Source organism: Danio aesculapii, chromosome 20 (genome assembly GCF_903798145.1).
Source record: "Danio aesculapii chromosome 20, fDanAes4.1, whole genome shotgun sequence".
Classification (NCBI taxonomy): Eukaryota; Metazoa; Chordata; class Actinopteri; order Cypriniformes; family Danionidae; genus Danio; species Danio aesculapii.
Window position 1 is genome coordinate 39,618,218 of NC_079454.1, and position 27,302 is coordinate 39,645,519.

The window sequence follows — 27,302 nt, forward strand, 5'->3', positions numbered from 1 at the left end:
TTCAAAAACTAATCCTAATGAGTACTGTGAACTTACTCCAATTAAGTTGATGTAATGAGGTATTTAATTAACTCATTACCTTTAACACTGAGTTCAAAACTATTTTCAAATGAGTGGAGTTAACTACGCTCATTTTATTTGATAAAGTTGACTGTTGGCTTTTACAGTGTAGAATTGCACACTTCACCTTTGAAATCTCCTTGTGGCTTCATTCATCTGTCATTGAGTCTCCACTGTTCTTTTAAAGACGCATGAAGCCAAGCTTTAATAAAACGCAACAGCCCATTCACTGTCACAGAGTTAATCACCCGCTTGCTTTCACAAACAGTATTGTACCTTGAGACAAGACATTAGTGTGAGATCTGCAACAAAATCCATAACTACAGTTGAGCAGAATCTCTTTTTAAGCCCAACAACAGCACGGCTCAGTTTGGCGGACATTCACATCGATTCGAGGACCGTGCTGATGCTTGCTGGAGCATAATAAACCCCATTCTAATTGTTTTTAAGTCCCATCAATACCTATCTTTTACCCTCCCAAGTCCACAGACAGGCAATTACAGTACACATCTGCTCTAATGTATGATGCCAGCCAGACAAGCAAAAGCTTGCAAAGTCATGATAAAAGGCTCAAGGTGATGCTTTCAGGTCTCATTTTTACACTAATTTTGGCATACTTGGTGAATGAGGAATGAAGGTCATTATAAAATTTCTTTATTGTTTAACCTCTTTATCTGTTGCTCAAAATGTTAATTGTTAATCAAAAAAATGCATGATTTAAAAAAAAAAAGGTCTCTTGTAAGAAAGAGTTAGCTCTGAATCGACTAAATGAATTCTTTTACCTGCTACCAATGTAGGTCAACATGATCAAAGTAACATATTTGCATAATCCCTGCCTGCATTTTCAAAAGTTTGCATTTCAGTCCATCTATAGGAAACAGAGCATTTTTCTGAACTAAGACAGGGTCTTCAGTGTTTTTAATATACTCTGTTTTCAAAGGTCAAAGATGTAGTAGTGTGGACGTCAGGCGGAACTGTAAAAAAACCTATGTGTTTTAAAATGAAACGCCATAGTCTAAACAGCACCTCAGACATGAAATAGATACAGAAAGACCAATCAAAACAGATTGGCCAGTTGACCAATCAGAGCAGAGTTGGCTTATGGCTGTGGTTTACAGATCTTGAGCCCAGAATTGCTTCAAATGAACCATATCAAAATCATTGCGGACTGATTCTAATATTAAATGCATATTTTGGTAAAATTACAATGTTTTATAACCAATTTTCTCACCCAAACCTATTTCAGGGGACTCCATTACAAAATTATGATGCTTTAAAAACCATAATGACATGTAATTTAAGAAATTTCAGTCACCTTGAAATGTTATGAATCACCCTGGAAAAGAGACGTTTATCTTGTCCAAACACTGTCGGTAGAACGATTTAAGTAGCTAAATAAATCTCCCAGAATCACAGAAAGTCTTCAAAACTACATTACCAACATAACCATTTAAATATCTGAAAGGGGTTCAAGAAAAACGACCCTCTCATCCAAAAACAAACTCAAGAATCTTTTTGAAGTTATTGGTAATATTTTGAGCAAATTAACCTTCTTTCTTTATATTTACCAAGAATGCCAATAATAAAGGACGACACCACATGGTTTCTCTCTGTAAACAGTACTGTATGTGAGGCTAAACATCACCACTTCATTTTAAAGCTATTTCTCTCCTAAACCAATGCACTTTTTGAGATGGCACAGTGTGAAATCTCTCTTTTTATTTTCTTGGTAGAAATGTATTTGGCATATGCATGTTCATTATGATATGTAGATGATGCATTTGCACAGTGTTTCCATTTCTGGCTTGGACCCTCAATGAAGCTTTAATAGGGGTGCATACATGTTTTAGAGGCAGCCTCGTCTCACCGGTGCGCTGCAGGATTTAGTCCATGGGGTCCTGGCACTGGGCGCAGTGGATCATGTCCTCGCTGTAAGGCTCCACTTGAATGGTTGTGCTGTAAAAGCCAAATTTGGTCTGGAGGAGTTCAGTGGCTTCCTTTAAGACACTCTGAGGGTCTGCGTTCTCCTCTAAAATACAATAGATGATGCTGAGTTTGAATGTTCATATATTTCTTACAGCATTATATTAAAACAGTTATACGTGAAATACAGAAGGATTTAAAATCTTTTTTCATTATTATTTGAAAATAGTTGTAAACAGATTTATATACTTTCATTTTGTTCACATATTTGTGACCTTTGACCACAAAACTAGTCCGTTTTTTATTATTGAGATTTATGCATCTAATATTTAGTCGAGATACAACTATTTGAAAATCTGACATTTCTAAATATTGAGAAAATCACCTTTAAATTATTATATATTAAAATTGTATATTTAAATTATTATATATTAAAAATATATATTACGGTAACACTTTATTTTGATGGTCCATTTGTGTATTAGTAGACTGTCTACTTAATATCTGTTGATACTGCTCCTTTAAAAGGCATTTAACTGACTATAAGAAACTTTTTGTAAGTACATGTCAACTTATACTAACCCAACCTGCTTATAATCTAATGAGAATTAGTTAGCATGTAAATGCAATGTAACTTAAATTCAACAAACAGACCATCAAAATAAAGTGTGACTTCTAATACTAATAAAAATATTACTAATAAAATAAAAATTCCTTCACTTTCGACAATTGGTAAAGTTTTTGTCAACTGGTGTTTGGGCTTTAAGCAGTGACATTTATATTACACTGAACTAAACTAAACTGTACTTTAACTGTGAAAACCGGACTGAAGTGGTTTCAATTTACTAAAATGTCAAATATGTTAAGCTGCCTTGACACAATTTACATTGTAAAAAGTGCTATAGAAATAAAGATGATTTGAATTGAATTGAATGTATAATAAGAACATTAGTAAGTTTGCAAAATATTTTCATGAAACATAACCTTTACATACTTTTCTAATTATATTTCATCACTTTGGAATTATAAGGTTCTATCTGCGTTCTGAATGATTTTGAGATATTGAGTTTTAAAGATTTTGCATTCCATAAAGCAAACAGGATGTGTGTAACGTTTGTTTTTTTAAATAAAAAGTCTTAAAATGTAAACAACTTTTTTTTTAAAAAGCATCACATAATGTAAGTTGTCATTTAATAAAAATATGTCAAAATTTTGACAAAAATGTCAGATAGAACCTTATAATTCTAAGGTGCCGATTTGTCATTACAAAAGGCATAATTTTAACCCATACAATGTATTTTTGGCTATTATTTACACTGTGTAACATAAGACTGATTTTGTGGTCAAATGTCACATTTGTGTATTTTGTGTAATAAATAAATATGTGAAACCATTAAAATCCCAACCTTGAAGCAAATATGTATATAAAGATAAATAAAGATTAAAGTGCAAAGTTTGAAACTATTAAAATGAAATATAATGTTGATGCAAAATGATATTAGTCTGACTTAATAAAAGCATTAACTCTACAAAAATATTTATAAAAATTAAAATTAAGATTAGTTGCAATACAAACTACTTAGTCAAAAAGTATTATATAATTTGCATTAAAAATATGACTGTAAAACCATGATTTTAATCGTGTCATAAGATCATACAATAAAATGCTAATAAAAGACTTCAAAGTAATGTTGCATTTCAAACAAATGCATAAAAATGCATAAAATAATTCATGTAATATCATATGATGTTCTCATAATTACATCAGTAATAATTGGGGTACAAAAAGAGATTATCAATAATCCTGAAGATTTAGATGAATAATATAAATCATTTGTTATGAACAAGGAGGTAAATGAACAGTAAAAGCACAACAGTGTAATTGTTCTGTTTAAAAAAAGAAATGAATGTATAAACTGACCGATGGCTATGTGAACAGACAGCAGACTCTGGCTAAGAGTGAGAGCCCACAGATGCAGACTGTGCATGGCCTTCACCGCCTGCAGAGACAGCAACACCTCCTTCACCGAATTAAACTGGATTCCTTTAGGCGCCCCTGAACACACATAACCGAAACCAGCTGAGCAAGTTAATGCTGATGTGAGTACAGTTTTTTTCTTTGAATAAACTTTAAGAAAAAAATAATTTGTAATGCACTTCATGCTTAAGGCGAGACATTTTACAGTCTATGGGTGAGCCTGTCAAATTTTGAGACTTTTTTTCAGTCTAATGTAAAGAAAATATACAGATTGCAATTTTGAGTGTTACTTTTGTCACATTTGATCAATTTGTGTCTGTAGATTTCAATGATAATGGATAAAAACTTAAACTAAATCTCCACTTCAGCAGCATATTATTATTGGTTCTGAAGGTTTTTACGGAAGGATTTTTACATATATTTTCATACAATGTGTTATAATTCTACAAACAGTTGTGCAAAATGTATTTTTCTTTGTGTGTTCACAGTATTTTCTGAAATATGGAGTGATTAACAAAATATATTCACCTCTGTAAAAACCTTTCATATGTCAAAATATCTGTTCCTGACTTCAACTAATCTCCAGATGCTTGTTAATGTATGCAAATTAGTGCATATATAATGAACCATTCCCTTATTTACATATGTAAATAGCATTTTAAAAAGTTAATACAAAAAAATGATTATATATATTTTTTCATTCAGTTGAGGAAGTATGGTAAGAAATATTAGTTCGTTATTATTATTTTTTACCATGTTGACTTGCAGTGTCTTGCCTTAAAGTGCATTATGCATCTTAAACATACACAGGAACTATATGCATGCTTTAGAAATGTAATAAACTAAATGATTAAATATGAATATTACCCTCCATGAGAATGCGGAAGACGTCTCTTAGGATGGTGATGGTGGTGGCCAGGACAAACACAGAGAAGAGGAAAGTGCAAATGGGATCGGCTATTTTGTATTCTGGCTGCGTTAGAAGGTGCAGAGAGAGAAAGAACAGGAGGCACTGATGCATTAAAGAACAAAATCAGATGCTTCTCTGAAAAGTGTCAAATTGAATTAGGCTCCAGAAACAGAAGTTGCAGCCTCTGCCGAGGCGGGGGGGGAAATCAGGGTTTTTTTCCTTATCAAGTTAATTTAATTAACTGTAAAAAGAAATATGAACTAATATTTACTAAACTATGCATTTTTTTTGTGCTATTTTTGAACACAAACAAGTATTTTATGTTTAACAAGGCTGTATTTGTTTGACTAAACGCCATAAAAACAGAACATTTTAATAGTCGAACATTTTTACATTTTTTAAATAACTATATTCTATTTGAATATTATTAGTGCTGGGATAAAATTAATCTCATTCAAAAAAAATGTTTTGGCATAATATATGTGTGTGTACTGTGTATATTTATTATGTATTTAAATACGTTTTCTCGTTAGATCAGGCTGGTAAGTATTTTATGTTTTGTGAGTTTAGTGGCTAATTCGTATGATTTCATACGAGTTCAGTCGTACGAAAATGTACGATTTTAAAAAGGAGGCGTGGCACCTAACCCCACCCCTAAACCCAACCGCCATTGGATGATGAGCAAATCGTACTAAATTGTACTAATTAGATCATACGAATTTCTAAACATAATAGTTTCAATAACTCATTTCTAATAACTGATTTATTTTATCTTTGCCACGATGGCAGTAAATGATATTTGACTAGATATTTTTCAAGACACTTCTATACAGCTTAAAGTGACATTTAAAGGCTTAACAAGGTTAATTAGATAGGCAGGTTAGTCAAGTTATTGTTTAACGATGGTTTGTTCTGTAGACTATCGAAAACAAATATAGCTTAAAGGGGCTAATAATTTTGACCTTAAAATTTATTTATTTTTTTTTATTAAAAACTGCTTTTATTCTAGCCAAAATAAGATTTTCAGACATGCTGTGAACATTTCCTTGCTCTGTTAAACATCATTTGGGAAAAAATATTCGAAGGGGATTTAATAATTCTGATTGCAACTGTGTTTGTGCTATGTATATATATATATATATATATATATATATATATATATATATATATATATATATATATATATATATATATATATATATATATATATATATATATATATATATATGTATTTATATATATATATATATGTATTTATATATATATATATATGTATTTATATATATATATATATGTATTTATATATATATATATATATATATATATATATATATATATATATATATATATATATATGTATGTATGTATGTATGTATGTATGTATGTATGTATGTATGTATGTATGTATGTATGTATGTGTGCACATGCATTGTTTTGTATATTTTTGTTTCTATGCATGTGTGTGTTTCACATTTACATAATAAATATATATAACACACACACACACATTGTGTCAAACAAACAAACTTTTATTTTGGATGTGACTATCGTGATTGATCTTTATAATTATATATTATAATATATTATATATCATATATTTATTACTGCAATGTAAAAGCTGAATTTTTACCAGTCATTACTCCAGTCTTCCATGAAACTTTAAAATATTAACAGTAAATAAAAACCAGGTACATATAATGTACATCACGATATGGAAACAATTTAGACAACTTGAAAATTCACATGAAACATTGTTTGGATTGTTTTAGTCCTAGTGGTGACATTTATTCCAAATTTAAACCAAAAATGTTGTCATTTATTGCACAAAATGACTAAAATGTTGCCATGTTTTCATACATGTTTATATTTATTATTCCATTTAATATATTATATAATATTTGTTTATAATAATATTTTAAATGAGTTAAGAACTCAATATTTGGTGGAATAACCCTGATTTTCAGTTACAGCATAGGTCTCAAACTCAATTACAGGAGGGCCGCATCTCTGCACAGTTTTGCTCCAACACTGATAAAACACACCTGATCCAACTAATGAAGGTGTTCATGACTCTTCTTAACACCTCGATTATTTGGATCAGTTGTGTTTGATAGAGTTGGAACAAAACTGTGCAGAGCTGCGGCCCTACAGGAATTGAGTTTGAGGCCTATGATCTCTACTTTAACAATCTAGGCGCAAAGTCTGTAGCGCAGGGCGCAAAAGCATTGAGGGCGTATCCGAATCCACTTTTGCTATTTTAAGGATGGAAAAAAATGCTCTGCGCCGCTTCGAATGGTCTAACAGGGTTAAGTTTATTCTCTTAATCAGTTATGGGTGTGTTTTGAGAATAAACCTATTAGAGTCTCGTCTCCCATTCCCTTTAAGAGTCAGTTGCGTCACGCCATGGCGCATTTTCTATTTACATGTGGAGGACTTTGTAAGTGGAAAAACTGAACGCTTCACTAGCGAGAAAACAGTTAAACGGAGCATCTGCAGCGCGAGGATAAAGAATGAGCCTCCTCCAGTCAGCCTTTTCTTTCACGTTCTCTCTTTTGTAGATAAGGAAACATGTTGTACGCACAGACATCGATTAGCCTACATAAATAATTTCATTTGTTTAGCACAAAGATTTGTATTTCTAATTCTAAATTCAGTTCTAATTTTCACCAAACGAATAAAGGAGCAATAATAACAAGTGTGATCAAACAACTGAGTTAAATCCAAATACACATGCTATGCCCCATATGGTCCAAAACCTGACAGGTGGACAAATCTAAGCTTGTTTTTAATAAAACAAATATAAATATGCATATCATAAATAATACTACTACTAATAATAGCATCATTCAAAAGCAAATTGTCATGAATGAACTAAAAAAAGCCCCCTGAGATGAAGAAGGCATGGAGGCAGTGGTTTTTATATTTATAGAAAATGAAAAATTTTGTATTATTTAACGTGGCGGAAAACGGGAAAATAAGGCTTGCGTTGGTCTGAAAATAGCAACACATCGTGGAAACGCATCTTGCGCCTTATTGCGCCGGGTGTATGATAGGGCCCTAAGAGTTACAGCAATTGAAATGTTTGTTATTTTGAAAAAAATGTATTCTTTTAAATGACAATACTTTATTAAATATTATTATATGGAGAGAGCCTCTAAAGTAAACAATATACAACAACACAATATAAAAGTTTTTTATGAAGTGTATAAGAATTTATATATTGATTCTGTATGCATGTTAATTTACCCTGAAGTAGATTATAATAGCAGCCACCATCACTCCAAAGCTCTGCAGGAGATCCCCCAACACATGAATAAACGCCGCTCTGACGCTGGTGTTCCCGTGATTCCCCAGGAGGCTGTGCGAGTGACCATGGCCCACAGGACTCATCCCACTCTCATCAATCTTGTGGTAGCCTGACCCGTGACTGTGGAAGGTTGTGGAGTGGTGCAGAATGTAGGCCATTCTGCAAAATCAAAGCAATAATAATGCACACAAATGCGTATCAAATCAATCGATGTTTGTCATGGTGTATTGTTTTTGAAAAAAATCGTAGACTACAGTCTTTGTGAAAACAGAAAGATCTTGGGGGACTGTGCATTTGTTTAATTTTTACATTTTGTTTTATTTCTCTAGTTTGTATTAACAGGGTTGGTTTTTAAAATAAGAGGGTTAATGGCAAGTGAACATACATCGGGGGTAATAAGTATTGAACACGTCACCATTTTTGTCAGAAAACGTATTTCTAAAGGTGCCGTTGATTTGAAATTTATATGCAAATATATGCAAGGAAAACAAATCTAATTAGTTTACAAATAAAGTCATGCGTAATGAAATGAAATGATGCGGAGAAAAGTATTGAACACGTGAAGAAAGGGAGGAGTAGAAAGGCAGTGAAAGCCCAGACAGCAGCTGAAATCTCCTAGTAGTTCCATAGCAACCCTCTGCCCTTCATCATTGTAAATTAATATTAGCTGCTTCAGTCCAGGCGAAGCGGTGGCTCAGTAGGTAGTGCTGTCGCCTCACAGCAAGAAGGTTCAAGCCTCGGCTGGGTCATTTGGCATCTCTGTGTGGGGTTTGCATGTTCTCCCCACGTTCACATGGGTTTCCTCCGGGTGCCCCCACAAGTCCAAAGACATGCAGTATAGGTGAATTGGGGAAGCTAAAATTGTCCTTAGTGTATGTGTGTGAATGAGAGTGTATGGGTGTTTCCCAGTGATGGGTTGCAGTAGAATAGCCCAACCAATCACCTGACTTGAATCCAATATAAAATACAAAATAAATCCCAGATTTGATGGACGAGATTTTGTTTTTTATTTTATTTTTATGTTTGTATTGTTTGGGTTTTTACCAAAATCTGTATATTTTGTATAAATATACAAACTACACTGTAAAAAACATATGATCATTAAGTCAAAAAAAATTGTTACTTTAACTTGTGTTAACCATGTTTCAAAGAAGTTTTCTAAGTCATACACTAATAAAATTGTTTAGCTGACTTTGCTTTAAAAAAAAAGTGAGTACACTGATTTTAAAGCGATTAGTTTAAAAAAGTGAGTAAAACTTGCTTTTAAAGCGATAAGTTAACTAAAAAAAGTCTTAAAATTATTAAGTAAATGAACTGTGTGCTTATTAATAAAAATAACAAGTCACTTACAGTTAACAGTTAAGTTACATCGGGTTTACTCACATTTTTTAATAGTCAACGTGTCGCTTTTAAGGCAATGGATTTACTCTGTTCATTAATAAATTAGCTAATCACTGTTTTGAGTCAGTATTATGTACATTGTACAAAAAATGTTGGGATGCACACAATTCTTTCATGTTGTCCCAACACAAATCGATTAAGTTAACTTAATTGTTTTTACAAATTTAAGTGGAATGAACATAAAACAATTAAGTTGTCCCATCTCACAAATTGTTTCAACTCATTTTAAATAATTAGTTTGAACAAGCAGCAGAAGTCTTTTTTTTTGTGTAAGTAATGTAAGTTAAATGACTTGTGAAGTTAATTTAATTCAACTGCAAAGTTTAAAGCCTCAAATGCTATAGTTTTTTTAATTGAAACATGGTTAAATTATTTTAATAATGTAGCAACAAACGTACAAAAACATTTGGTCACGCCTTATATAACTTTTTATTTTTTTTACAATGTAAAACTTCAACTTTGGTTATGTAAAATCTCTAAGTAAGCATTGATATGTAAATTATTCCTGGAAACTTCTAGTCTTTACCACTTCTAGTCATTTGAATTTGTGCTTTTTTATAGGAAAGTCTGTTTTCTTACATGATGTTGACCACGACTGCACATCCTGAGGTGAGAAGCATCACGCGGCCTTCGATTTCATAATCATTTCTTACTATCCTCTCAATGGCAAGATACACCAACACCCCAGTCACGATCCAGATGGACATTACAGATATCAGGGCTCCCAGAATCTCTGTGGGAGATGAATATGGACTGGTATTAGAACTGGAAGTAGCAAAGTTGTACATTTAAAAAAAAAAACTATTTCAATTCAATATACATTTCACCCAAATTTATTCTTATAACTTCAGAATTTTTAGAATATAGCACATACATTGAATATATTCATTTTTGATATGTTTATGTTGTTGATGGATCTTGATAGATCAGTTTGTTTTTAAAACTATTCCAGTAATAATTCTAAATCTTTCCAGTTTGGCTACCAGATTCTTAAGGTACTTGCCAGTCAGAACTTCTACTCGCCATAACATTTGTTAAGAAATATCGGTTACACTTTATTTTAATGTACAATTCTGGCTTTTAACAAACCATTAACTAAGACTTTTAGCTTTATAAACTACTAATTAGCTGCTTATTAATAGTTAGTATTTTTAGTTGGGTTTAGATATTGGGTCGGATGATTAGGGATGTAAAATAATATACTTTATAAGTGCTAATAAACAGTTTATATATAAATAATAGGCAGGTAATAAGTAGTAAATGGTGATAATTGTTACTTAAACTGAAGTGTTACCAAAATATCTAATTGCCTAGAGGTGTGACATTGTTACCTGTAACAGTTTATTTTGTACCCACATCTGGCATCATTTTTAAACCTTGGTTACATAAATACATGCAAAATGAACAATGACATATTGCCAGCAGCTAGCTCTCTGCAACTCTCCCATTGAGAGTTGAACCACTGAAGCTAAGCAAGGCTGCGCCTGGTGGGAGACCACATGGGAAAGCTAGGTTGGTGCTGGAATTGGTGTTAGGCAGACCAGCAGACCAGCTGGGGGTGCTCAACCTGTGGTCTGTGTGGGTCCTGTGTGGGTCCTAACGCCCCAGTATATTATTGGGGACTATATACTGCTTGGTGAGCACCGTCTTCGGATGAAACGATAAACTGAGGTCTCTGTGTGGTCATTAAAAATCCCAGGATGTCCTTCGAAAAAGAGCAGGGGTTTAACCCAGCATCCTGGAAAAATTTGCCCACTCTTTCCATCTTCACCTTCTAACCCTCCCCATATCATAATTAGCTTCATCACTCTGTCTCCTCTCCACCAATCAGCTGGTGTGTGGTGTGCGGTCTAGCGCAAAATGCTGCAGTCGCGTCATTCAGGTGGATGCTGCACACTGGTGGTGGATGAGGAGATTCCCCTCAAAAATGTGTAAAGCGATTTGAGTGTCTATAGAAATGTAAGAAATTACTACTATTATTATTATTATTATTATTATTATAAAAACAAGTTGTATGGGGGGTCAGGCCTTTAATACTGAGATATAGTTTGCTCTGATCTGTATTTTAAATAATAATATTAATAATTAAAATAATAGATAATATAAATATGCATTTGACCACCCCTATTACGGTTCATACCATTGTAAATGCATAATTGCGCTAATCAGTCTATGCAAGAAAACAAATTCATTCACCAGTTTAAAACTGCAGATCTAGAGCACCGATAGACACAGTAAGTGTTCACAAGACTGTTTTCTCATAAAATAGGTTTCTACATATAGTCTGAAAGTAAAGTCAAATTAGATTCATAGTTTGTATAGTTTGACCTACAGTAACCTCTGATATAGCTAATCAGAGGATACTGTAGGTCAGAATAAACTAAATATCCCTCAAAACACTGAAAACTTGAATATGTTTATAAATACATAAATGACTGAAGGATGTATTACACAAACTAACATTACCAAAAAATTTGACCCCCCTGATGGTCAATGTATAATTTGCACACTGGTCGTAACCTAACGTTGGGTGAAATATTGACAAAACCAATCCTGTGTTAATGGTTTCAGTTCATTTTCAATTACAGTTTTTAACCCAGTGGTTGGGTTTGTCCATGTTTGACACAACATTGGGTTTTGACAAACCCAGCTTATTTTACAGTGTATGTCACGTTTATTTAGCAGGACTTGAAGCTTTCAAATACGCTTGGCTGAACTTGCCTGATCTGTGCCATCCAAAGTTCATGATCTTGGTGGGTGGTCTTGAGGAGATCCACAAGGAGAAGAGACTGACCATCATACTGCCAAAATCTGTCAGAAGGTGGGCTGCATCGGTCATAATGGCCAGACTGTGTGCTAGATAACCACCTGCATCACCACATCAACAGAGAAGAAGAACCAAGTAACTATAAGAGTGGCACACACATAAAAACAGGTTCCAAATTGGGTTTTGCAGCAACACCATAGAAGAGCATTTTCTGGTTCCACAAAGATCCTTTTTTAAAATAACAAACTTAAAAAAATAACTTTGTTTACAGTTTGAAGAATGTTTGTAAAATCTAAAATGTTTTAATGAAGATAAATGTTACATGAATGTTAAAAGGTTATTCATGGGCCCATTGATGCCAATAAATCTTGTTTGAATAATCTAAAAAATCTTTTCTCTATATAAAGAACCTTTGGGGAATTGAAATGTTCCTCGGATATTAAAAGATAAACTTTTTATATCAATGGAACGTTTCGATCCCCATCATAGTCCTAGTCTACGGAACTCTTGAATAATCTTAACAGGATAGTACACACAAAAATTCTGTCGTCATTTACTTACCCTTGATTTGTTGCAAACCAGGGTTTTTTTAAACCCAAAAGAAAATATTTTGAAGATTATTGGAACCTGGTAACTATTGACATCCATAGTAGGAAAAACAAATATTATGGAAGTCAATGGTTGGTTCCCATTGTTATTCAATATACCTTACTTTTTATTCAACAGAACAACAATACTCAAACTGGTTAGGAAAAAAATGTTTAAAAAAAAAAAAAAACGGTAACCATCGACATCCATAGTATTTGTTTTTTTCTGCTATGGAAGTCAATGGATGCAGCTTTAACAATCTTCAATTAAACCTTTTCATTCAACAGAACAAAACTCAAAAACTTTGGAACAAGTCAAGAATGAGTAAATGATGACAGAACTTTCATTTTAGGTGAACTGTCACTTTAAGAACTATAAAGAACCTATTGTGCAGCTGAAAGGTCTTCATGGAACCATCAATGCCAAAAAATAACCAAGACTGACTCATTACTTAGTGAAAAATGTAAGGTTGTACCACCATAGACCATTCACATGACCATTATTCATTCATTTTATTTGACTCATTAAAACTTAAAGAAAGCTTTTGTGAAATCCGTTCAAACAGCATAAATCTCTTGTAGTTTGACAGAGAGAATGACTTATAATTATTTTCAAGTGTTGTACTTCAATTTGAATGCTGACTGAACCAAAAAATAAGTTTTTTTTCGCTGAACAAAACGCAGAAAAGCCTGCTTATTACATTTAATGGATGGAGTTAAGGACTGGTGGTGATCCAGCATTTTTAAGTCATTTTGTGCTACAATGATGAATTGCTTGATCTGTCATTTGTTTAGTTGTAAAATGCAGTCAGAGCATTTATTTTGAGGATAAATCCTTAGCACAAAGCAAACAAAATGTCTGACATCGGCATATTTAATATGCAGTAGTTATACTCGGGGCAGGTCGCTGGTATTTCTGTGTGGAATTTGCATGTTCTCCCGTGTTCGCTTGGGTTTCCTCCGGGTGTCCACAGTCCACAGAAATATGCTGTAGGTGAATTGGGTAAGCTAACTTGTCCATAGTGTATGTCCTGTCCTCCAGGTTGGAGGTTGAGCATTGGGCTAACAACAAACCATCATAAAATGATGTTACGAAACATCAATATAGTGCGGCTAAATATCAACTTCAATATAAATGGCCCTGGGAGTAAGTAAATAAGTAGTTATACTCTGTGGAAAGACATTGTCTCGACTTTGATATGCTTTAATTATAGCCTTTTATATTTATGAGAAGATATGCTGCATTTATGCCAACTCATAATTTCAATAAACATCATATTGTTGTTTTTTGGTAGCTTTATTAGTAATCATAAGTATGTAAGTATATAAGGTGTTCTTGTAACACATACTTACTATGGTAATTACTATAGATCGATGTACCATTCATTCATTTTCTTTTTGGCTTAGTCCCTTTGTTAATCTGGGGTCACCACAGTGGAATGAACCGCCAACTTATCCAGCATATGTTTTACGCAGCGGATGCCCTTCCAGCTACAACCCATCACTGGAAAACATCCATACACACTCATTCACATACATACACTACGGACAATTTAGTATTCAATTTACCTATACCACATGTCTTTGGATTGTGGGGGAAACTGGAGCACCCGAGGAAACCCACGTGAACATGGGGAGAACATGCAAACTCCATACAGAAATGCCAACTGACCCAGCTGAGGCTCAAACCAGCGACCTTCTTGTTGTGAGGCGATCGTGCTACCCACTGCGCCACCGTGATGCCCTCCGATGAATTTATTGTACTATATTGGATTAATTTAAAGCTATTTAGCAGATTGGCAATAATATAATAAACTCAGATACCAGTGATTAATAATTATATGGAGGCAATGAGTTGCACATCCTTTGAATAACCCATGATTTTTCTCAGAGCTAGATAATTAAATACTTATATACTTATATAAAAAACTAAAAATAATCTGTACAAAATATCATACTTCAGTCTAAAATGTCAGATGTGCGTGGGGAATACATTTTTCTAGAGCACCAAAATGTATAATCTTCATATAGAAACAGCACTGGTTTTATTTGATAGTTTATTTAATAAATATGTTCTATTGTGTGTCAAATTAAAGTTAATGTTGTTAAAAGAAATGCTGAATAGCATCAAATCACCTTTGAAGACTGTCATATATTGTCTTTTTTTAATCTGAACTTGTGCAGTTGAATGATAAATGGATTCAATCGATATTCAGCAAAATTAATTTAATGGAAAAGAACTAGCTACACTGTAAAACCCAACAGTCAATTTAATCAAATGAAATGAGTGTAGTTAACTCAAAATTTACTGAAAGTTGATTCTTATTTGAAAAGAGTTTTGAACTCAGTGTTGAATGTAATGAGTTAATTAAATACCTCATTACTTCAACTTAAATGGAGTAAGTTAACAGTACTCATATAGATTAGTTTAACTCAAATGGTTTGTAGCAATCGGTTTCCTTAAACGGTTTGAGTTGCCTTAACTTGTTAGGGTTTATAGTACTCAGTTGATTTGAGTTCTCTTCATTTATTGGGTTTTACTGTGCTCAAATTGCTCCGTTTACTCAAATGGATTAAGTTCACAGTACTCATTAGAACTAGTTTATGAACTTAAATGGTTTGAGTTACCTTAACTTTTTGGGTTTTACAGTGTACTGTATATTACCCTGCAAAATGATCAATATAGTGTAATATTTACTGAAACCAGTATTGGTATTGGCCCAAAAATATATATACTTTCAGTGCATCCCAGTAATTACAATTAATTACACCTAATTACATGCAACTAACTCTAAATCTAACCCACTAACCATTCGTACATGTAATAATAAATATTACTAAGTAGTTAAATGAATATTTAAGGACACATAAAATCTAATAAATTCTTACCTATAACTTCTCCAATCATGAAAACCAGACAGACTATGGAGGCAATGTACAGTTTCTTCTTGGCTATGAGTTTCTCGCGGCTGTCATCATAGGCTGCTTTTTTCCCATGGCAATGTGTTCCAACAGGCCTCTTGAGCTCAATAGCACCAGCCATTTCACCATTTCCCAAAGGCAGGTTTGGGCAACTTTCTTTGGATCCTGAGAATTCACTATAAGAACAAAGCATGAGGCAGAGTGACGCCATTTCAGTCAATGTTTAAATCCATATACTGTAGAGTCCATCAGCACTATAATGATTAATGCTCCTGGTTGAGATCAGAGAGTTATGCAAATAATAAAAAAGATGCAAATTTTTAATATCATATGCAAATCATGCGTAAGAGGATAAGCAGTTAGCAGAATAGACAGATGAATGAATAAATATATATATATTTTTATTTAATCAGAACAAGTGTAATTAGTATACTTATGCTTATGTATCATCTTATTGGAACAGAATAGATTATTAGTTTGAATAGTTTGATGAAATTGCAATATTTTGTCTTTTTTTTTAGGGGGGAGTGGGGGTCTATTATTTGACTTCATTTTATATTATTTTGAAGTTGGAATTAAGTTGTATTTAGTATATATATATATATATATATATATATATATATATATATATATATATATATATATATATATATATATATATATATATATATATTATATACAGTTATTGATATAACTCTGGGTCATATAAATGGGTCAAAAATATAAAAAGGGTTTTTTCAAAATTCAAAATAAGGTGTACATTATCCTCCATTCATTAGAATAAGTTTATTTATTCATACACATTATTTACAGGAAACAAAAATGTCATTCAGTGTAACAAGTTAATATAACACAAACTATTTTCAGCATGTTGATAATAAGTAATGTATAATTTGATGGCATATTAAAAGTTTATAATTAAGCTTGACAGTTCAATTTATTTTAAATTCAAATTAATTTTCATTTTAATCTTTATAACACTGTAAAAAATGCAGAGTTCCACACAATTACCAGCCAAATTTTTTATCACTCAATTGAAAAGGCGTCATCAGTGGTTATCAGCTGATAGATATGGGCCAGTAGGGGCCTTCTGTGCTCAGAAAGCTGTTATCATCCATCCACATGGTTAATCAGCTGTACTAATAGAGAAGACACCAGATTCAGATCTGTTTTTAATTTACTGTGAGGGTTGGGTTTAGGCTTGGGGTAGGCGTTATTAAAATACAATAAATGGGAAATCTAATAAACAATATAAATAATTCCCATTAACTTCCGGCCGCAGCCGTATGTCATCTATAGCTGATTAACCATGTGGAAGGAAATGGGTGCAGCAGCAATTCCTTCATGGTTTCCCAATGCAAATCGATTAAGTATGCAAAATACTATGGGACCATCGCAACTGGCCCACCTTTACAGGTACTCTGCCCTGCACCAACTGTGGGCCAGTTGCATAATTTCCCCTTCCTTTCTTCCTTCAGCACCAGTTAGGCCAGTGGCATAATTTACCCCTCTTTTCTTCCTTCAGCACCAGTTATGAATATATTCCATATGAAGGTTGGTGGTTACAGTTAGATGGGCACCCCCTTTCCTTGGTGTTTCACCGATTTAAGCCTATGACAACTGCTCGACAGCAGATCCAGCATCCTGGATCTACTCCTGCTGACCACCACCCAACTATGATGTGGTTTGTCTTTCAACGGGTTGGCTCTTCCATTGAACCTCCCTTTGTAGCCAAATCCAGCGAGATGTTGCTTCTGCCTCTTCAGTGCCCTTTCCTACCAGCCGTTTCTGGCTATTCCTTCAATTCCCAGCAGTCCGAGGGCTCTCCAGAGTGACTGCCCCTCAAACCCCCTACAACCCACCTCTACTTGTAAATTCCAGGCCCTCCATCCATTCTCCTGCCTCTCAAGTATGCGACATTGATATGTCTTGAGCTTTCATTCATGGGCCTCCTCCATTCTTTCGTCCCAGGGTATTGTAAGTTCTATAAGCACCACTTGTTTAGTGCCTCTAGACCAGAGGAAAATATCTGTTCTGAGGCTAGTGTGTGCTATTTCCTGCAGTTAACTTAATCGTTTTTACATATTTTATTGGATTGAACATAAAACAATTAAGTTGTCCCAAACAAAACTTAAGAATTTAATGTTGGTTCAACTCGTATTAAATAAGTAGTTTGAACAAGCAGCAAAAGTGCTTTTTTTGAGTGAACTGCCCTTAGAATTGACCCATTTAAGCAGTTTTAAAATAAATGAAAATAATTAACTATCATTTATTTTACATGCTTTACAGTAAGATTTCATTAGTTGATTTACTAACATGAACTAATTAAGAACAATAATTGTAGATCATTTATTAATCAGTTCAACATTTACTAATGCATTATTAACATCCTAATGCATGCTTATTAACATTAGTAACATGACCTAACAATGAACAACTTTATTTCCATTAACTAATGAAGAATCTAACTAAGGATCTGAGAATCCTTGTAGAAACTTATGTGTGTTGTTTCAAGAAAGCAACCATTCATTTGTGTTCTGTTTTCTTTTCATTTGTTTTTATTCATTTATTTTCCATTTAATTATTTTATTTAATCAAATAATCATTAGTCATTTATATAATTATCGTATCTTTTCATTAATCATTCGTTAATGATTTGATTATTATTATCATTTGTCATTTTATTATGTTTTTATATTTTATTATTATTATTTATATATATGTTATTTATACTATAACTATTGCTTTAATATTATTTCCATTTTTATATATTTGTTATAATCTTATGACTGTGGATTCCAGCGACACTTGTTTTCATGAGTAAGAGATGAGAATGTCTCGATTTTAAGGTCTGTGTTGTCTCTGGACAATGTTGTGAAGCAGTCATTTTCCTTTGCTGTTGCTTGTGGTATATTAACGCTTGTTGGATGGATCCATGGTCAGGCGAATCTATCTATTTATTTATCCTGGTCTGAGCATTGAATTATACCAACTAAGATTATTCAGTAAACTGCTCTTTCTTTATCAATATTACTTTGTCTCTTGCTTCTGCTCCACTCTGGCTTTCTCAGTTGACTCCTATATTGATAGGAGACTGTAATTTAATTAAATACTGGTTACCAGGTTTGGGTATTGGAAACTCTGCTGACTTGTTGTACAAATACCTGGAGAAACTGACATTTCTGGGGCTGGATTGTATTTATCTGGCGTGGAGATGGGGATCTAACACTAACATGAACAAATACTGTAATAAATGCATTGTTCATTGTTTGTTCATATTAGTAATGTTCATAAACTAATACAACCTTGTTGTAAAAAGTTACCATTTTACAATATATTTTACATTGCTTTAATATTTAGTTTTTTTTCCACACAAGCTAGGCCTATTCATGACATACAGTGCATGTGGAAAGTATTTATAGCGCTTCACATTTTCCACATTTATTTATGTTACAGCCTTATTCCAAAATGGATTAAATTCATTTATTTCCTCAAAATTCTACACACAATACCCCATAATGACAATGTGAAAAAATTTTTTTTTTGAAATTTGTTGCAAATTTATTAAAAATAAAAAACCTGAAAAATCACATGTAGGTCTGGGCTCTGGCTGGGCCACTCAAGGACATTCACTGAGTTGTTGTGAAGCCACTGATATTTTGGCAGTGTGCTTTGTGTCATTGTCCTGCTGGAAGATGAACCGTCGCCCCAATCTGAGGTCAAGAGCACTCTGAAGCAGGTTTTCATTCAGGATGTCTCTGTACATTGCTGCATTCATCTTTCCCTCTATCCTGACTAGTCTTCCAGTTTCTGCTCCTGAAAAACATCCCCACAACATGCTTCACTCTAGGGATGGCATTAGCCTGGTGATGAGCAGTGCCTGATTTTCTCCAAACATAACGCCTGACATTCACTCCAAAGAGTACAATTTTAGTCTCATCAGACAAGAGAATTTTGTTTCTTATGATCTGAGAGTCCTTCAGATGCCTTTTGGCAAATTCCAGGTGGGGAGTGGCTTCCGTCTGGCCATTCTACCATACAGGCCTGATTGGTGGATTGCTGCACAGATGGTTGTCCTTCTGTAAGGTTCTCCTCTCTCCACAAAAGAATGCTTGAGCTCAGACAGAGTGACCATCGGGTTATTGATCACCTTCCCTGACTAAGACTCTTCTCCCTCGATCACTCAGCTTAAATGGCCGGTCAGCTCTAGGAAGAGTCTTGGTGGTTCCAAACATCTTCCACTTACGGATGATTGAGGCCACTGTGCTCATTGGAACTTTCAGAGCAGCAGAAGTTTTTCTGTAACCTTCCCCAGCCTTGTGCCTGGAGGCAATCCTGTCTCGGAGGTCTACAGACAATTCCTTTGTCTTCATGCTTGGTTTGTGCTTTAACATACTCTGTCAACCCTGGGACCATATATAGACAGGTGTATGCCTTGTCAAATCATTTCCAATCAACTGAATTTACCACAGATGAACTCTAATTAAGATGCTGAAACATCTCAAGAATGATCAGTGGAAACAGAATGTACCTGAGCTCAATTTAGAGCTTCACGGCAAAGGCTGTGAATACTTGCGTGTATGTGATTTTTCAGGTTTTTTATTTTTAATAAATTTGCAACAATTTCAAAAACTCATTATTGTCATTATGGGGTATTGTGTGTAGGATTTTAAGGAAATAAAGGAATTTAATCCATTTTGGAATAAGGCTGTAACATAAAAAAGTGGAAAAAGTGAAGCGCTTTAAATACTTTCCGGATGCACTGTGCTGACAGTTTGAATGCATTTAGTCTGCTTTCTATGTTTATGAAATTAATTTTGTAAATTTGACTAGATGTAGATATATCAAAATGCTACTTCTCCTTCCTCATAAAATAATATATATTTATTTTAATCCTACAACCAAAATAAAAAATGCTGTACACACACGTAGTTTATGCCACGAGGAACCAGATCAGCCCGAGTTGAAATCTGCTGACATGCTCGTTTTTGGCCCTTCTGTCGTGTGTGTTGATGAGAGAGATGCTATGATGAGGGTAATGGGGCGGAAAGCGCAATCTCACTGCGCATGAGATAACCAGAGCACTGCATCACACGCACGCACACACACGCACGAGCGCTGCTGCTGAAAGGAGTCAGTGGAGTGGAACACGGCGTCTGTTTAATCACCCCACCGGGACACAGACATGATACACTGCATGAGGGCTTTTCAGACAGTCCAACAAGCGTACATGCACACAACACACGCTGTGCACCTATGGGCTACTTATTGACTTTATAATCATTATGCATTTGCAGTGTTGATGATTTAAATAGCTAATAGTGTCACTAATCTGGGATTAACTGTGCTGATATTAGGATGTGTATATTGTTTAGCAAAACCAAGAGAAAATGCGCATGCAAGCACAGTTTTTCCGTTTTAAATAAAACGAAATAATAACATATGTCAATATAATTGTATTTAGTGTTAGGTTGGGGCCGGAATGGCATTCGCTGCGTAAAACATATGCTGGATAAGTTGGTGGTTCATTCCGCTGTGGTGACCCATGATTAATAAAGGGACTAAGCCGAAAAGGAAATTAATGAATATAATTGTATTTTTTATATATTATCTTTGTAAAAATAAATAATAACTTGCATTAAGCCTATTAAATTATTGTTATTGTCTTGGTTTAAACTATTTAATTCGCTTTCAGAATGATTTGATTACTGGTGAATGTTGGTTATCGGTTTTTCTGAAGTAACCTGTTAAAAACACAGATTGCCTTCACTGGCGCTTATAATGCCTGAGACATCGCCGTGTTTTACATTGAGTTTCTGGGAAGCACAGCTGGCGAGTTTAACAGCATATGTGTTGATCATCCCTCATCCCATATTATGTGGAAATGTTTACAGATTGGCAAATGGGTTTCTTGCTGAACAACATGCTGTCGATCTTTTGGCAGTGCAGTATGATATCCAGCACTAATATCATTAAACAAGACTCAAACGCTTTATTTATTAATTTATTATTATTACCATTATTATTATTACTATTATTATTGGGCGCAGTGGGTAGTGCTGTCGCCTCACAGCAAGAAGCTCCCTGGTCCAAGCCCCGGCTGGGTCAGCTGCCATTTCCGTGTGGAGTTTGCATGTTCTCCGTGTCCGCGTGGACGCGTATTTCATCAATGACCAAAGTCTAAAGACATGTGCTATTGGTCAATTTGGCAAGGTAAATTGTCTACAGTGTATGTGTGTAAATGAGAGTGAATGGGTGTTTTTACTATTATTATTAATGCAATTTGTAACTTTTAACACAATTGAATGACGAGCGTTTTGGTATATTTCATAAAGTAATAGTTTTGTTAACATTGCGTTTTTCTTTAATGCATTCCAGATTTTAACATTGGGTTAAGGGTGTATTTTTTTTTACATAGATTAAATAAATATATGCATATTTGTAATCAGTGTGCAGCGCGTGCCTTCGCATTTTCTTCTCTGCGGCAGAAGCGCAAACATGACAGATTTTCAATTAGGGCACTTCTAGATAAAAAAAACAAAACAAAAACAGAACACTGAAAGAGAATATCATTTACCCTCTATTTTTTTTTCAACTGCCCCTGTTTCCTGTCCAGGTGACCTGTTGATGTACAATTCTCTGAACTGTCATGTTTGTTAATGTAAAGCGTCACCAGTTAGATAGACCTATATACATTTATAGTCAACTTATGGCCTAATGGTTAGATTGTATAGCGTAAAAAAGAACATTTACAGAAAATAAATGAACATTTTTCATTTTAAAGATGCTCTTTTTGAGGAAAAGAACGTGTTCAATGAACTACATCCACTTAAATTAGTGTATTGTTTTTTTATGAGCTCTTCTCATTTATCAAGACCACAACCCATTTAATACAGTACAGCAGGGTATTCATTGCAATTCACTGCACACGTCTGTCACTCCTGCTTAGATGTTTCATTACTTTGTCGCAGTTGAGTTTTCTAAATGTTCTACTACTCAATTTTAATATTTTAAATCAGTTTTGTTTCTTTATCCTCAATTTCACCGAAATATAATCTAGCCTACGCTTTTATAAAGCTCTGCGTAAAAGCTGATGTGTGAAAATGATGTTGCCATAAGTCTATTTTAATGTTATTTTATAATATTTTATAGTGTAAAAAGAACCTTTAAAAAATAAATGAATTTTTTTTCACTTTAACGATGCTCTTTTTGGGGGAAAGAATGTTCTTTTCAAACACCCACCTAAATGCGTGTATTGTTTTTTATGAGCTCTTCTCATTTCTCAAGACCACAACCCATTTAGCTATTACAGTAGCTACAGCAGGGTATTCATTACAATTCACTGTACACTGAGTCTGTTACTCCTGCTTAGATGTTTTATTTGTCGCATAGACAATTGCGATTTCTAAATGCTCTGCTAGTCAATTTTAATATTCTAAATCAAATTTGATCTTTATCCTCAATTTCATCGAAATATAAGCTAGCCTACGTTTTTATAAAGCGTAAAAATTGATGTGTGAAAATGATGTTGCCACAAGCCTATTTTAATTGTATTTGAAACCTTCCATTGGAAAGGACAGTGGATTTAGAAATATATATTTTCTCATTCTGTAAAACACCTACATTGTGTAGATTACCATTGGCGCAAATTGTCATACGTTCGTGATAAACGTTAATGAATTTACATTACACATCTGTAAACCTGTATTTTATCCTATATCGATGAGTAAAAATAACCTCTAAAGTATTCCTTCACCTCACAAAATCCTAATTTCTAGCATGCAGGAAGATATTTGTAAGACATTGTTATAGGCTATTAAAGGTGAATTATTTATATATTTAAATTTTTGTAAACTATGTGTTAAGATCTATCATTAGTAGGCTATTACACATTTGTTTGTTTGTTTTTTCTCCTTTTTTATATTTGGATTCAGGTAGCATGCATCTGTCCATGGTGCTGAAACTCTTCTGTCTTCATGCTTGATTTTAGGCTACTTTAGGCTAGTGTGTGCCGATTATTAAACGAAGGCTATCGAGATTTTAATGCCAATCAGAATTTTTTTTATTACTGATTTTTATTAGGGTGGTTCATTCCGCTGTGGAGACCCCAGATTAATAAAGGGACTGAGCCGAAAAGAAAATGATTGAATGAACGAACGAATGATTTTTATTAGAGAATCATGATGAAAAGTTTATTATGCACAATTTCCAAATGGGACCACCATTTAGCCTATTCATTGCGTCCATTCTGCTCACTGAAGTTCCCTGTGGACATTGCTCAAAAAAGGCTACAGTGCAAAATGAACTCCAGCATAAAAATGTATATCTTAATTACAAATATAAACGTCTCAGTTATGATGCTCAAACGACACGAGCCTTTTTCAGAATAAAGCTAAATTGATGGGTTTCCTGGTAACTAAGATTGGCGCATATGGTTTTCGAATTACTTATAATGTGCAAATCAGACTCCATCTGTTTGCTGTCATTTTTGTAAAGGAAAATATAGCAAACGATTTCTGTTCTTAATAAATAGCCATTTTATTATGATTTTGTTTTGTTCGCCAAAAATACCAGACACCATAGACTAATCAGTTTTGCTTCATAGACTGTGCGCAGATTTCTAGACAATGCGTTTTTGGAATCAGCATCTCCAAGACTTAACATTTAATAATCATAATAATGACAATATTAAAAACAACAAGAGCAATAATAATAATAATTATTATTCTATAAATATATGAAATTGATAAAAATATAAATGTACCTGTTAAGTTTTAAGGAGTATATTTTGGCATTTCTTTCATTGATGAGATGCGATTTCTCCGAACTTGGTGGAGGATCCATAGTCCTGTGCTGCTGCTTCAGGTAAATAAAAAAAAACACAATGAATGAAAACCGAACCGAATATTAAAATATGCGCTTTTAATTAGACGGCAAAATAATAATTCCTCCAAGCCATTGTCGAAGGGATGAACAAATGAGTTAATTCACTCATTGCATCGGATCCACAAAGCTAAAGAAAAGGGCAGGATTGCGGTCGGTCAGTAAGTCCGATGCTGTCTGAATGCGGAGCCGGATAACTTGGCTGTGGGTTAGATCAGATGAACGTGGTGCAGAAGATTCGGCAGACCACTGAACTCATTTACGAATCTTACTATGGCGAAGGCTTGCTGATTAATATTCATGAGCTAAAGGCCGGGCCTTTAAAATAGAACGCCTTCATTAATATTCACAACTCAGGCACTTGGCATTGGACAGCTACCACGCAACGTCACCGCGACATAATTAATAATTACAAGAAACGCCTTCGCTGTAATAATAGGCTTGGTTTTACGTGAATGAAGTCTGCTGCGTCTTTTGGGGATGAATGGGTCTGCTTTGTTGGAACAAATGTCCTGCGCAACGTGGCTGCAGTGCAGAGTGCACGTCTGTCAATGTTTTATCAATATGCCACAAGTACAAGAGGTATTGCATTTTACATAGTTTTCTGAAAGAGCAAAATATTTATATGAAAAAATGTATATATATATATATATATATATATATATATACATATATATATATATATATACATACATACATATATATATATATATATATATATATATATATATATATATATATATATATATATATATATATATATTTATATATACGTACATACATATATATATATATATATATATATATATATATATATATATATATTTATATATACGTACATACATATATATATATATATATATATATATATATATATATATATATACGTATATATATATACGTATATATATATATATATATATATATATATATATATATATATATATATATATATATATATACGTATATATATATATATATATACGTATATATATATATATATATATATATATATATATATATATATATATATATATATACGTATATATATATATATATATATATATATATATATATATATACGTATATATATATATATATGTATATATATATATATATATATATACGTATATATATATATATATATATATATATATATATATACGTATATATATATATATATATATATATATATATATATATATATATATATATATATATATATATATGCATGTATGTATGTATATGTGTGTGTGTGTGTGTATACTGTTTGTGTTTATACTCACATACATTTACATGAAATTAAATGTTTTCAGTGTTTTTTTGTTTTGTGATTGTTCTAAAAGATTTAAATATAATTTGAAGTCATTCACAAAATGAGAAAAGTTTGGTTTACATTGACCACTTTTTTATATTTATATGGTATTTTTATAATAATATGAACAAATTATAATTATGTAGTTCTTTACTATTCAAGTTCTCATTATCAGAATAAAACAATACATCAAATAAACACATTTTATGCTGTACTCCATTCTTTTGTTAATAAAAAATTCCAAATCTATCCAAAATATTCTTGAGTAAAGACAATGAAAAAAGGATGCAAAACTGTTTCTTATTCTTGACCACAAAATTTACACATATATGAAATATTAAGATTGAATCTCTCCAAAACATGTAGTAGGATAAATTGTATGAAATATTTTGTAAGACACTTATTACATTTTGTTATTTATGCAAGACGTATTTGTCAACTTTCAAGCTTTAACCCAAGAAATATTAAATAATGAAGCCAAAAATATATTGCTGTAGATAGAGACAATGAACAGAGAGCATTCCTCATAATCTTATTGTTGCACTGTTGTTTTAAAACATCAATATTTTCAATGAAAATGTTTTCACAAGGATTACCTATGCTGATCAAATTGTTTTGAATACAAAAATTTAGACAGATCGTCATGACGCAACTACGCAAACGCAAAGTAACTGAACACATATCTTTTAACTATCCAACAAAATAATTTAGTAAGATTAATATAGTTGTACTGTTTATTTTGCATAATATGTTCTTGTAGACCTACTTATATTGGGAATCAACAGTCGCGTGCCTGATTTTTTTTTTTTTGGATTATATAAATTAGACCCAAAGATTGGATATTATTATAAAATATTGCATCTTATATATAAAGTAAAAATAAGTATGAAAATAATGATATTTAATGATATCTAATGATATTTACAATAGGTGTCGATACGCTATTGATGTCTATCGAAAGGAATGCGTCAATAGAACCGCCATTTTAGTACAGGGTAGCACTCCTTTGAAATGAATGTGGGATCAAGGTGCAGTGGAGGACTGGACATCTGGAGCCATAGATATATACACACATACATACACATATATACATAGATAAATACATACATACAAATATATAGGGAGTTTTCTCGGTGGTCAGAATGCAAATATTTTTTTAAATCACGAAAATTATCATTTTACATCAATTTTCTACATCGATGGATAAGTGTCTGTGTGGATAGAAATGTATTATCCTTCCTTCCTGTTA

At 33.0% G+C, this 27,302-nt stretch overlaps 1 protein-coding gene across 1 annotated transcript; it reads right to left on the reverse strand.

Moving 5' to 3' along the window:
* Positions 1–24,699, reverse strand: slc30a2 (solute carrier family 30 member 2). Its single transcript, XM_056481560.1, has 8 exons — positions 24,620–24,699; positions 15,823–16,031; positions 12,301–12,447; positions 10,159–10,312; positions 8,118–8,337; positions 4,829–4,934; positions 3,905–4,039; positions 1–2,089 (listed from the first exon to the last, which is right to left on the reverse strand). Exons 1-8 carry the CDS (start codon positions 24,697–24,699, stop codon positions 1,944–1,946), a joined length of 1,197 nt encoding a protein of 398 aa, XP_056337535.1. The 3' UTR covers positions 1–1,943.
* Positions 24,700–27,302: the final 2,603 nt, after the last annotated feature.

Coding starts and splice junctions, on each gene's coding strand:
- slc30a2 (XM_056481560.1), bottom strand. CDS start 24,699: ATGGATCCTCCACCAAGTTCGGAGAAATCGCATCTCATCAATGAAAGA. Junction 16,032..24,619: donor TACTCCTTAAAACTTAACAG/GTACATTTATAT, acceptor TTGTTCTTATAG/TGAATTCTCAGGATCCAAAG. Junction 4,935..8,117: donor CTATTATAATCTACTTCAGG/GTAAATTAACAT, acceptor CTTCTAACGCAG/CCAGAATACAAAATAGCCGA.